The sequence below is a fragment of the Carcharodon carcharias genome, chromosome 9 (genome assembly GCF_017639515.1).
Source record: "Carcharodon carcharias isolate sCarCar2 chromosome 9, sCarCar2.pri, whole genome shotgun sequence".
Classification (NCBI taxonomy): domain Eukaryota; kingdom Metazoa; phylum Chordata; class Chondrichthyes; order Lamniformes; family Lamnidae; genus Carcharodon; species Carcharodon carcharias.
This window is the reverse complement of record NC_054475.1, coordinates 44612482-44626646: the sequence shown is the minus strand read 5'-3', so window position 1 is coordinate 44626646 and position 14165 is coordinate 44612482. Positions and strand designations below refer to the sequence as shown.

Here is a 14165-nt window from a genome sequence, read left to right as displayed (position 1 = left end):
AGATTCAGATCAATTCTTAGCCCACGATCATATTTCAATCTGGCGGGTCTTGACATCATAATAGTGATCCACTGTGATTGGCTGATGTGTGGACCTATTAACATCGCGAGTCGTGGTAATTAGGTAACATCTGCTTGTGATTGGTGAATTGTAAAGGATGACGCGAGGGATGCTCTACAGCGATTGGTCGGTCTTGGGGTCACTCTTCAGTGATTGGTCAACCGATAAGAGGGCGGCGGCCACCGGCGAAGCCGAGCGGCCGGGGCCCACCGGTCTGGAAATAAAGGGGCAGAGCGAGAGGTCCGTGGTTGTCAGGGTAAAGAAGTGGGGGGTGGGTCAGATGGCGGAAGCATGGTCAGGAAGTGTTCCGCGTCGGAAGCGTATCCTGTGCAGGTAAGGGGCGATGAAGAAGTTCCAAGACTTTCCTTCCAGCTAGGGAGATAAATTAAAACAAAAATTAAAATTCCGTCGAAGCTGAAGCGACGGTTGAGGCCCGAGCTCAACATTCTAGAGCGCCGGGGAGGGGCGGGTTGCGCGTGCAGGCGGCGGCGGCCCGGGCTGAGCACTGTAGAGCGCGGGGGCGCGTGCAGGAGGGAATGGTTGGGGGTCTATTGCTGCCTTGTTTACTCCTGTGTTAGCGGGTGCAGCGGGGAGTCGGCTCCGTTTTAAGTGTAAAATCAGAAACCTATTACATGTGACCATTTCCACAATACCCCCCACCCTCATGTCCAACTAACGCACCAAAAGTTGTTTTTTTTTTCCACATTGAAGCTCTGCTTTGTGCCCATCCATTTGTAGACTTGGAGGGTGGTGCGGGTGAATTTATAATACAGGTTTACAAGCTTTAAACGATATTTAGTGGAAGGACAGACTCGGAATATCTTTATATGTTTTTTCGCAATTTAAAGAAGACAGGAGTTGAGGTGCCTTGTGCCTGATATTTGCGCTGCTGAGGTAAAGAAGCATATGTAGTACTGCTGAATGGTTTGTATTATAGTTATTGAATAATTAAGTTTTATGCTTGGAAGTGCGTATCAGCTCTGTTAGTCAGCAGAGGTTCAGACTTCAGGATTCCAAGAAGGCGGTTTTTCCCTCTGTCTTGGCTTCTGTTTGCAGACTGCTGTACGTAAAGTTATGTGGACGTCAACTAAGGTAATATGTGCAAATGCTGTTGTAATCCTTTAACCAAGCTCTCTTTCTGGTTAAGAATGGAAAGGTGATTTAATTTTTCTGCGTTTTGTAAATGTCATGCAGAAGCTAAAATAACTGTTGTGGCTGAGCATTCTAGAATTTGTGTTAATCTGTACTTTAGTAATCAAAATCTAGTAGCAAAAATAATTAAGACTGTTACTAATAAAGCTGTGAATTAAATTGATGTACACAAGATGCTTTTGTGGCCAAAGCAATCATTCAACCCAGCCATTAGGTGTGAAGTTAAGGCCCGTTAAATGGTTAATCCAGGCAATTCTGAATATTGTTCAAAAATCACTAACATTGAATGAAATTGGTGATGCCTAATCAATCTGGCAGAGGTTATGAAAATTTCTCTTACTTTAATATTGCTGACCTGAAGTAATATAGTTGCTCTGAAATAGATACAGGTAATTGTAAGGGTGGATGCTAGTCTCCTGACAGGCACCAAAGAATAAACCAGGGTCTGGGACTGCTGTTTGATACAGTCCATCAGTTGGGATGTATGGTCTTATGTACCTGTTGTTGCACCAGCACTGAAATTCATATACCACATTAATCATATATGTGTGGTAGTAAAATGTCTTTTAACTTAATGGCAGCATCCTGTTAGTGAAAAATACCACTCCTGTTGTTACAGCACAGTAGCACTGTGTAACAGTGCTTCATCTGTTGATCACAATTTGAGATACATTGTCCTTTCGGGGTAATTTGAGGTACACTGGGCACTTTTCAGTCTGAAGGTTGTGCTGTAAACCGCCCATTTACTTCTATGATGAAAAGGATTTAGGGCCAAGAATAGCTAATCAGTATTGCTATCTGGACACAAGGTTAATGGATTTCATCTAGCTAAGGGGACGAGGGAAGGAGAAGCCATTTCTGAGATCCAGATTACAAGTTTCCCTACACACCAGTAAATATCACAGACAGCAATTCTGTCTGGTCAACTGAGGAAGTGGCTGTTTTGGCTTTGAACTATCATAGCCAGATGTGGGGTTGAGGAAGTCTGCAGATGAAGAGATGTATCCTGCAACCATGTCAAGGTTGTAGGAGACTTGCTCTGGCATATCCAGGGGGTAGAAGAAGCATCGGTACAGGTTTTATTACTAGTGGTTGGCTTTTAATTTTTTTTTTTAAATTCTAAAAACTGAGAAAGTGTAGATGGTCATTTGAAGTTACTACTCTGATACAGGTATACAGAAAGCTGGGAGCAACTTTAGATGATTTGCTATCAGGACTGTAATTCTGTGGAGTGCAATGAGCTATATGCATAAAAGGGAGCATCACTTTCTACAGTGCAAAGTATAAGTTGCCTTCAAAAATAAAATAACATGTAGCCAGTAGTGCGCTTGGTCATTTTTTACAGTAAAAGTTTTGAAATTGGAAACAATGCTGTATGTTATGACACAGCAGTTGGTAAAGCTGAGTTATTTAAAAATCCCAACAACTGTCATAACCTATATTTTCATTTGGTATGTTTTGAGATGCAACCTATATTTTCATTTGGTATGTTTTGAGATGCAACTCTGAATTCAGGAATAAAACTACTAGTTCGAGAGGTTTTTATCTCAAATTAAAGGAGACATTTATTAATTTACAGAAGTTAGACATATACACATGGCTACAAATTACTACTATCATAACACACTAAGGCAACAGCAACCATAGACTTTAAGCAGACACCAGGCAAAGCATTTTCACCTTACAAATTCAAAATGAGGTTCCTTTCACTTTGGTTCCTGTGCAGTGTTTTTTTTTTGCAAAAATATACTTTATTCATAAAATATCTTCAACCACATTCCAAACCATTTCAAAATCACCATTACAAAGGTACAATCAGATTCAACTTTTACAACATGTATCACAAGGTGCATCAGTACAAACAATGAATATTTACAATCATTTGCAGACATTCATTTTGGGCAGTACAGCCCGAGGGGCTCTACACAGTTCCCAGCCCTTCGGTGCACTATGGCAAAAAGGTCTTAGGCAGCGACCCTTCCCCATTGCGCCTTTGCGGCAGCTGCCCCAAGCTTTAGTGCGTCCCTCAACACTCGGTCGGAGACAACTCTTTGTGCTGGAAGACCAACAAGTTTCGGGCAGACCAAAGAGTGTCTTTCACCGAGTTGATGATCCTCCAGCTGCAGTTGATGTTTTTCTCGGTGTGTGTCCCTGGGAACAGCCTGTAGAGCACAGAGTCCTTTGTCACAGAACTGCTCGGGATGAAACTATTCCTGTGCAGACAGTTATAGGTTTACAGCTGCTTTGATGTTACAAGCCTCTGCTCTGTACACATACAACTGCTGTCTGTTATACCCAGCACGTCTTTGAATGTAAATTCTCATTGTATCACCAGCCACTTTGATCTCCACCTCTTCTAACAATAAAACCTCTTTCATAGTACCAATTTTATTAGTAATATAAACTAGGTGCCAGATTTCACTCCCCTTCTTGAATGCTGTATTCAACAAAATGCAAATGCACTCTTATCTCTTACACCTCAAAACCGGTATACATCAAAGCACCCAGACTAGCTTTCTTTAATCCAATTAAGACCCACCTACAGACTAAACTTTTTCAGAAAAATAATTTCCAACAATATTATATATATTAGTAGCTTCATGACACCATGTCAGTTCTTTCAGCTCGAACTGAACCAGTCTCCTACGGAGATTGTAAGAAAGGTTTCAGACTATGGGAGTTTTGATAGCTGCTACATTAGCTTTTGTTATTTCCATAATGGTCACAGATTTTAGGTACAACCATGACACACATGATAAATTTCGAGTAAAATACATAATGGGAATGCTTGGCTTTGAGAACCTTGGAGCACATGGTGTTAAAGTACCATCTTAAAATCCACAGCAAGTGAAGGTCATTCAGCCTGTCAGATCTCCTCAATCTAGAATTCATATTAATCCACTGTGGCTGGCACTCTATCTCAAACGCAAACTGGAGGAACAACACCTCATCTTCCGACTAGGGACTTTACAGCCTTCCGGACTGAATATTGAATTCAACAACTTTAGGTCGTGAGCTCCCTCCCCCATCCCCACCCCCTTTCTGTTTCCCCCTTTTTTTTTTCCAATAAATTATAAAGATTTTCCTTTTCCCTCCTATTATATAAAAAAAACCCCCACTAGAGCTATACCTTGAGTGCCCTACCATCCATTCTTAATTAGCACATTCGTTTAGATAATATCACCAACTTTAACTTTAACACCTATGCTTTAACTTTAACACCTATGTGTTCTATTGTACTATTGTGGTTGACATCTTTTGATGATCTGCTTCTATCACTGCTTGTTTGTCCCTACAACCACACCTCCCCCCCTCCACCTCTCTCTCTATCTCTCCACCCCCCACACACACACCTTAAACCAGCTTATATTTCAACTCTTTCTTGGACTCGAACTCAAGTTCTGTCGAAGGGTCATGAGGACTCGAAACGTCAACTCTTTTCTTCTCCGCCGATGCTGCCAGACCTGCTGAGTTTTTCCAGGTAATTCTGTTTTTGTTTTGGATTTCCAGCATCCGCAGTTTTTTTGTTTTTAACTCTATCTCCTTTCTGTTTGTGTCCCATCTTTCTGGGATCTTGGGCTTTTAGCTGCTAACTTGAGGGATCTCAATATTGATTTGAAGCATGCATAAATTTAGTGACGTCTGTTTTCCAGGAACTTCGTCTGTGGAGTTTGCAAATGGGGACATAGCTGCTATTACTCACATGATCTTTCTATGCTGAAGTCGTCCCAGATCTGTAAACACTATTTAAATGGATTTTGCTTCTATGGAAATCGATGCAGGTCTGTATTTGGGCTGTTGTAGGAATTTTTAATGTTACAAATGGTTCTTCTTGGACTTCACATGCTAGAACTTGAATTCCTATAATACCTTATTGCATCATTGAAATACTTAAGTGCTTCACATATTTAAATATTTTGTATGATCATTATATAGATAAATATGACATGCATTCTGTGCCAGCAGGAAAAAACTATTCAAGGGGGACAGTCCCAGCACAGACTGAAACCTTTAGTTTGTGTTAAATCTTTCTGCAATATACACATTTGACGTGATTGACAACTGTTTTCTCTCTGTACCAGAATTCCCATTTTAACATGAGGCTATTCCTCCCCTATCTTTGAAGAGAATGTTGTAGTGTTTATAAATTGAGTTTTAGTAACTTCTCTTGGTGCTGTAGAGATGTCTTTCTCAGGAGCTAAATTGAAATTCAGTTAACTCTGGTCTGTCTCAAAGCAGTTCAGTACTGTAATGGCCACCTATAACTGCACATAATTTGGATGATTTGCTTGCTTTGGGGTAGCTGTTTATTGAAAGTGGTAGTACCCTGTCCTGAGGCTGGATTTGATTGGGCATTTAAGACAGCATAGTGGCAAAAATTGAGGAAGGCACAAAAATTAGTTCCATTTTCCAACCTGAATATAATTCCCCTTTTTAATACCTAATGTATTGGAATGGGTTGCTGGGATTTGGTATAATCGTAGTTAGGCTGGTTCATTACCTAGCAGTTTTGGACTTGCACCCAAAGGTTGCTTTTGTATGAGGTGGTATTAAAATGCATTAATGAGCAATATTGAAAAATCTCGTACTAGATATCAACATATCCGACCCACTGCAGGATGGTTATCTGAAAGTAGACGTGGTTCTGAACCTGCTGTTCAGCTGAAGGCTGGCGAATCGCCCCAGGGTTACTATAGTGTGAAGTCTAGTGATCCTACTGGAAGAAACTGCGCTCAAAACAGATGTAGCTCTGCTCCTGCTATTCATCAAGGCCCAGGAAAATTTGTCCAGCATTCCCATGCTGCAGAATGTACTGCCCACTCAACTACTGAAAAGGGTGCTTCAGGTCGGCGTGGTTCTGAACCTGCTGTCTCAAGCTTCACTTGCTTGGGTAGGAACACACGGTATTTTGGCATGCAGCTGGAGGAAGATGTGGAAGAGGATAAGGAGAATGAAATGCCTCAAAGCACAGACAGATGGACCCTTCCTGCAGAGTTTAAATCTCAACCATTTCAAGAGCATGGTAGGTAACAATGGCCTTGCATAAAAGGAGGGTTATGTATTTATTGGAACTTGCATTTCTCATACATTATGTTACAGTTTGATGTGATTAAATATAGGAAATAGTTGTTGCTACGACGACAGTGGAGGAAAGGCAGAGGAGAGATTTCTGCTTCCTTAGTTGAAAGGAGAGGTCTCTTCAAATTGTCTTCCTAAATTATTTTGCTGCCATTTTGTGTGAACTGTAATCAAGCAATAAAAGCTGCCTTTAAGCATGCACAGGGAATCTTTGCAAGTCTGGCAGGAATTAAGTTTAGAAAGTGCCGAACCTCAATAAGAGGACAGAAGGGATTCCAATAAATTGGAAACCAGCCAAATTCATACTTCCCATCAAGAAGTGACAGCCTTGACTTTTGAGCATGCCATTCTAAAAGGGTGTAAGAAAATTCCATGATGTAGTACACATGGACTTCAAAAAGCCTTAATCAAGTCTCAAAATATTGCAAAGTTTAAAGCAGTGGGTATTATGGGTAAAGGTTTTGAGGTTTTTAAAAGTTTGCAAGAGAACATTGCGCTAGCCAGGGGAGCAGTGTCTGTGTGCACTACTGACATTTACATAATGCTTTTCACAATCACCAGAAGGCTCAAAAGCACTTTGCAGACAGTGTAGCACCATAAAGTGTAGTCACCTTTTGTAATGTAGGAAATGCATAGATCAAGCTCCAGCCAACAGCAATGTGATAAAGACCAGATAATCATCTTACAACAATAGAGATTAACTCCCATGCTTTTGAAAACTGCCATGGGATCTATGACTTTCCTCCTAGCACCTCCCTCTGCTGTGCTGAGGGAACACTGGACTGATAGCCTCGCTTTACATTGAAACCTGTAAATTACAATGACACCATGGTGACTGGCAGCAAATCAGTGTTCCCCGGGATAGAAACAAAAACAAAAAAATTGCTGGAAAAGCTCAGCAGGTCTGACAGCATCTGTGGAGAGGAAAACAGTTAACGTTTTGAGTCCATATGACTCTTCATCAAAACTAAAGAGAAATAGAAATATAAGCTGTTTAAGGGGGGGTGATGGTGTTGGACAGGTGAAGCAGGATAGAGGGCCAGTGATAGGTGGAGGCAAAGCAGAGATTGCCAAAGATGTCATAAACAAAAGGTCAAAGGGGTGTTGACAGTGGTGATATTAGCTAAAGGATGTGCTAATGGTGACATTAAGGGTGGAAAGCAGGGTGAGCAAGTGACAGTTGGTCCTAGTGGGGGTGGGGTGGGGAGGGAGTCAAAATAGGCTTAAAGGTGGGGTTAAAACAATATGGAAATAAATTGTAAAAATAATAGAAATAGGTGGGAAAAGAAAAAAAAATACCTTTTATTAGAAAAGGGATGAGGATGGGGGAGAGTTCATGATCTGAAGTTGTTTAACTCAATGTTATGTCTGGAAGGCTGTAGAGTGCCTAGTCGGAAGATGAGGTGCTGTTCCTCCAGTTTGCGTTGAGCTTCACTGGAACATTGTAGCAGGCCAAGGATGGACGTGTGGGCATGAGCAGTCTGGTGTTAAAATGGCAAGCAATGGGAAGGTCTGGGTCATGCTTTCAGACAGACTGAAGTTGTTGCGCAAAGCGGTCATCCAGTCTGTGTTTGTTGTCTCCAGTGTAGAGGAAACTGCATTGGGAGCAGTGAATGCAGCAGACTAAACTGAGTGAAGTGCTGTTTCATTTGAAAGGAGTGTTTTGGGCCCTTGGACAGTAAGGAGAGGGGAAGTAAAGGGGCAGGTATTGCACCATCTGTGGTTGCATGGGAAGGTGCAGTGGGAGGGGGTTGAGGCATAGGGGGTGATGGAGGAGTGGATCAGGGTGTCCTGGAGACAACAGTCCCTATGGAATGGGATAGAGCTGTGTAAGTGTTCAATCCCAGACAACAGCAATTTATCCTGCTGCTATGCATGCTGAGTACAGAGATCATTGCACAAAAGTTGTTCCTTTGACAAAATACCTGTTGTGATTTGCACTGACCAGCAAATGCTGACCTCATGAATGTGGGAGTGGAAGGGAAGCAAGCTGCAAGGGAAAGTGCCAGTTCCCCTGAATCAAAGTCACAGATGTAGCAGCCATGAAACCGGCTGTATTCTGTGAAAGCTATAAAATGGCTTAATGTGTTAAAGGCAGTCCATTATTTCTTATGCTTCTGCATGATGAAATACAAGTTATTTGGATCTCAATAAGTGGCTTTTACAAGTATCTGTTTATATAGTCGTCTTTGTCTATTGGTATTTGAATTCCCAGTAGGTAATCTGTTTAAGCATCTGATTTTTTTTTTTTTTTCTCCATTTCCCTCTTCTAGCATGTATGCTTTGGAAAATTGGAATTTACCACTCAAGGTGTCTAAAGTGAATCATCTTTAACTCTGTCTAAATTTGATTTGATTGGTTTGCAAGGCAGCTGCAGGGCAGTGAGATGTAATTAATTCTAGCATTCTGGAATTGGCAATGGTGATATTGCATTCACATTACATTTGACCACACCTTTGTTAACACAATCGCTAGATATATTTAAAATTTAAGGTTCAAAATCTAAAGGAATGAGACTTGAAGAAAATTAGTCATTGAGTATAGATATGTATGTATTAACAGTTAAGATCATCATGGGTGCAACCAATATTTTAAGTACAAAACAATATTATGATCCTAGCTGAGGTTATTTTATTCCTGGACAAGCCTGATCCCAGAGTGGAACCCAGCTTGATGGATCCTAACTCTCATGTTTGTTTAGATATGTGGAGAGTAGCTACTGAATGGAGTCACAGGAGTCAGCTGATGAACTTTTAACAAAAGAATAAAACACTTATTAAACAAGAGCAAATGAACTATATTACAATACTCCACCCACAACTATACCTTTACAGATTTGTAAGGATAATACAAGTTACAAAAGCCATCTTAAACTAGAATGCCATGTAAAAATCTATGGCACCCTGTGGTCAGACACCACACTGACCTCAAGTGACAGATGCCATCTCAACCAGATGCTATGGATCTCAACTCCCCCCCCACCCCCACCTCCCCCAAGCACTTGTCTCACCATGAACTAACTAATCTCACTGAATTCTGCCCTTCACACAAGGATTTCCAATCTCTACTCTCCAAGACCTTGCCTTCTCCCAAACCGATGCTTTCAGAAGCCTTCCACAATGATTCACCTCTAGGATTTGAACTCTTCTTTCAATGTTCCTCTACCCTGGGTCACCACATGCATTCAAGCTGTCTTCCATGCACTCTCCAGCTCAGCATTAACAGTACACCACTGCTTCAGGTGTCCATAGCAAAGAGTTACAGGCCTTCAGTTGTCTCTTTGGGCTGCCTTGTCCCTTGCAAACTGTTCTCACTTCTAAATCTGCTTTCTGCAACTTTTGTCTCTTTAAATCTGAAGCATGAAGCCTTTCTCTCTGCCCCTTACTCTTAACTTCACTTAAGAGGACCTTTTCCCAGGTCCCTGTCCTTCCTTTGACTAGAAGGTCATCTTTGGACTTTTCCCTCTTCACTCCCCTGGATTTTTGGGGTTTTCTTTAGCTTGGGACAGGCTATCTGTCCTCCTTGCTCCAGCCTCTCTCCTGCCAGCAACTTTCAGAATCAACTGCACTCAAACAGCTTCCAAAACAACTGCTGTTTCTCTTCTGTGGGAGGGACCTGCCTCTCTGGGCCCCTGCTGCTAGGCAACAGTCCAATCCTTCTGTCCACTTTCTCTTTAGAGGTTGTAAAACTCTGCATTAGAACTGCAAGCATCTTTCTAAAGTGAAACTAAAACTCCTTTTTGACCTTTACACAGATACAGAAGTACAAGTCAAACAAACTTTAAAGCTAAAACTCATTCCGGACACCTGCAAATATCAATCTAACTTAAACTATCTCTATTTCCTAACAATATCTTAACTCAACTAAGATTAGCTTAACAATTTGTCAAGATTCCAGGATTACAACATTGCCAAAGTTTGCATTGACTATTAGTAAGATCCCAGTATCAAATCTATGCTTACAACTGCACCCTTTAGTGGGTGCAGTTACATGTTACACTTGCATGTTTTAACTGTCTATTCAATCAGAATGAGGTTGAATGTCAGAAGGGTATTCACCATAGTAACTTAAAGATTTTCAAGGTTAGAAAATAACCACAAAGGCTGCTGGATTCTTTAAAAACCAAACTAGTTCACTAATGCACTCTACAGAAGGAAGTATGCTACTGCCATCCAGTCAGGCCTGTGTGACTACATGGGGACGGGAAATAAATACTGTGTCTAGCCTTTGATTGAAACTGGAATTTTGGTTCTATAGTCTTTTCCTAGTGCCGAAACCAAAACTGAGATGCCTTTATCTGGGATAGGAGGTCTTTGGTTGGTTGTAATATTGTACCTGCCAGACAGACTTCTGGACTGATATTGAGTTCAACGATTTTAGATCATGAACTCTCCTCCATCCCCACCCCTTTCTGATTTTCTCCCCCACCCTTTTCCCAATGTTTTATATAGATTTTTCTTTTCCCACCTATTTCCCTTATTTTTAAATGTATTTCCATCCATTGTTTTATCTCAGATAAAAACAAAAAACTGCGGATGCTGGAAATCCAAAACAAAAATACCTGGAAAAACTCAGCAGGACTGGCAGCATCTGCGGAGAGGAACACAGTTAACGTTTCGAGTCCGAATGACCCTTCAACAGAACTAAATAAAAATAGAGGTGAAATATAAGCTGGTTTAAGGGGAGTGTGAGACAAGTAGAGCCAGTGATAGGTGGAGATAACCAAAAGATGCCACAGAGAAGGACAGCGAGGTGTTGAAGGTGGTGGTATTATCTAAGGAATGTGCTAATTAAGGATAGAAAGCAGGACAAACAAGGTACAGATAGCCCTAGTGGGGGTGGGGTGAAGGAATAGAAATAGACTGAAAGGTAGAGGTAAAACAATGGATGGAAATACATTTAAAAATAATGGAAATAGGTGAGAAAAGAAAAATCTATATAAATTATTGGGGGGGGAAAATCAGAAAGGGGATGGAGGAGAGTTCATGATCTAAAATTGTTGAACTCAAATTCAGTCCGGAAGGCTGTAAAGTGCCTAGCCAGAAGATGAGGTGCTGTTCCTCCAGTTTGAGTTGAGCTTCAATGCAGCAGGCCAAGGACGGACATGTGGGCATGAGAACAGGGTGGAGTGTTGAAAAGGCCAGTGACAGGGAGGTCAGTTTGCAGATAATATCACCACCTTCACCTCTTTTTTTTGTCTGTGACATCTTTTGGTTATCTCCACCTATCACTGGCCCTCTATCCAGCTCTACTTGTCCCACCCTCCCCTTAAATCAGTTTATATTTCACCTCTCTTCTATTTTTACTTAGTTCTGTTGAAGGGTCATTCGAACTCTAACCGTTAACTGTGTTCCTCTCAGCAGATGCTGCCAGACTTGCTGAGTTTTTCCAGGTGTTTTTGTTTTGCCTATTAATTAGGCTGACGTGCAACCTTGGAGCTCCACCTTTTATTCGTTCACGGGATGCAGGCATTGCTAGCTGTGCCAGCATTTATTGCCATCCCTAATTGCCCCACGAAGGAGGTGGTGAGTTGCCTTCTTGAACCACTGCAGTCCGTGTGGACCGAGTTTCATAAGTTCCCTACTAAAATGATAGCAATATTAGACTTTGTCTCACTTTCCCAGTGTGCAAATATTAACTTTGTTATACCAGAATTCCAGTAGTGTCTCAGATGGACTATCTTTTACCATCTGCAGTTTTTTTGTTTTTATCTTCTACAGTAGCTAACTTCTATACACTACTTTGATTTGGAGATGTGCAAGTTGGTTAAATTTTTTTAGATGGTACTAAATTAAGGATCAATAGAGCCTGAAGTAATGACCAGAAAAACTTACAAGCATGTAGGCCAGAAACTTACCTATGTCGGGCAAGCCAGGCATGGAGCCGATTGCCGGCTGCTTGACGTGAAAGAGCACAGCAATCTCCGTGAGGCATGGAGCTGCCTTGGATTGAAATTTTTTTAATAAAGAAAGTAATTATTTAGAGATGTCCCCTCCATGTGACACTGTCACATGAGCTTGGACATGTTTGTCAGTTGAACAAAATTTATTTGTTGATTTTATTAAACCTTCAGAAAAACCTCATCACACCTGTGGATGAGGTTTCCTGAAAAACGCAAAGACTGCTTGGGCTCTTTGCCTGACTGCCAATCTTAAGGTCGGAAGGGCAGTGCTGCTAATTAGCTAAATTAGTTTCCTAATTGTCTTAATAGGCCATTTGACAGTTCGGCAACTGTCTCTGGCACACACCTGCCGAACGTGATATTGGAATGACACGCGATGATGTCAGGATGCATGCCTGGCGTCAGCTCGTGTGATTTTGTGCGACAGTGTCAGACACACTGACAATATTCTGGACATAGATCTATGGCAATAGTGATGAGCTGAGTTCTTCATATTGGATAAAAGATGAGGTGTGTGTCTCTTTACTCAGCAGTGACTTAAAATTGCAGCACAGTACTGACTCTGGTGTACACATCATGGTCCATGGATGGAAACTGGATCACCATGGTTATACATGCACTAGGTTTAATTGAAATTCTTTGAGACAGGCCCTCTTGCATTCCTCTACCTAAGGATAATACTGGTAAATTTGCAATTAATTGGGCAAATTCAGCTGGGTAGCCAAGGGTAGTACAGTTGGTCTCTGCCTCATGACAAAATGTGGAGAAAATTTGACCTGTTACTGAGTATATGTTGATGATATGGCCCTAAAGCTAACACTTCCAGCATATTGGAAGAAGAGCCTCTTGTTTGGGGTTACTAGCAATTGTAGAACTATTAATCACTTCCAAAAGAAGAGCAGTGGACAAAAGGAAAGACACATTTTTGTTTTAAAAATCAAAGTATTCAACATTATAGTTCGCACACATATCAAAACTACCCATACCCCTGTTATTTGTCAATTACTACTGGAGAATTCAATTTTTGGAAACTCTAGATCTTGTGCATTACTCTTTTTAAAAAATAATTTGTTTGGAAATCTGTTTTGAATTTGCATGTACATGTACTTTGTCACCTTTTGAGACTAAATCTTGTGTCCTTTTTTTATTGTATGTACTCTAATCGGGTTTTGTGTTGAATTGTTTGCATATTTCAGATTGTGCATCAACATCTCACACAGCAGGTCCTTTCCATTGTATGCCCAGTTGTGACAACAGCATACCTCAAACTGAGAAGCCAAAGAATCGATCTTCAACTCCATCTGTTACACAGGTATGCAGTTTCAGCTCTTCTAAATGAATCCACCTGCCTGTCATTGCAATGTGATGTCTTTTTAGAATTTTTCCCCCACCAAAGGAAGTATCTGTATTTTTGGTATCAGTATTATTGCTGGGCTAGTAATCCATAGACCCAGGGTAATGCTCTGGGGACCCAGGTTCAAATCCTGCCACAGCAGATAGTGGAATTTGAACTCAGTAAAAATTGGGAATTTAAAAGTCTAACGAGGACCATGAAACCATTGGGAAGGAAATCTGCCATTCTTACCTGGTCTGGCCTACATGTGACTCCTGACCCACAGCAATGTGGTTGACTCTTAAATGCCCTCTGGACAAGGGCATCCAATAGAATAAAAAAAATCCCACTTTTTCAATGAAGGAAAATTTTACCTTTTTTGGAGTGCTACAAAGTACAGATCAAGTCAGTAAAGGTTCTTAGATTAATATGAGCCCAGTGCATCGATGAAGATTGAAGGGACATTTTGCTTTGGGTAGCACCTATGAATTTCCATCTGTTAGTTTGCATGTATATGATTTATTCTCCAAGCTGACAAAATATTTTTCTTGATTATTCAAGGATCACTGAACCATAACTTATGCTGTGATTTTTTTGGTACAGGGCAGTGTGAGGAGGCAGGCACCAGCCCCTCAGCTG

General features: G+C 41.1%; 1 protein-coding gene across 1 annotated transcript in view; it reads left to right on the top strand.

The window, feature by feature from the left end:
* Positions 1-242: 242 nt before the first annotated feature.
* Positions 243-14165, top strand: part of mkrn4 (makorin, ring finger protein, 4) — a 29616-nt gene continuing 15693 nt past the window's right edge. Inside the window, exons 1-4 of the mRNA XM_041194824.1 lie at positions 243-393; positions 4866-4994; positions 5805-6235; positions 13390-13505. Coding sequence (XP_041050758.1) covers positions 341-393; positions 4866-4994; positions 5805-6235; positions 13390-13505 — 729 coding nt within the window. The 5' untranslated portion in view covers positions 243-340. The remainder of the gene's footprint in view (positions 394-4865; positions 4995-5804; positions 6236-13389; positions 13506-14165) is intronic.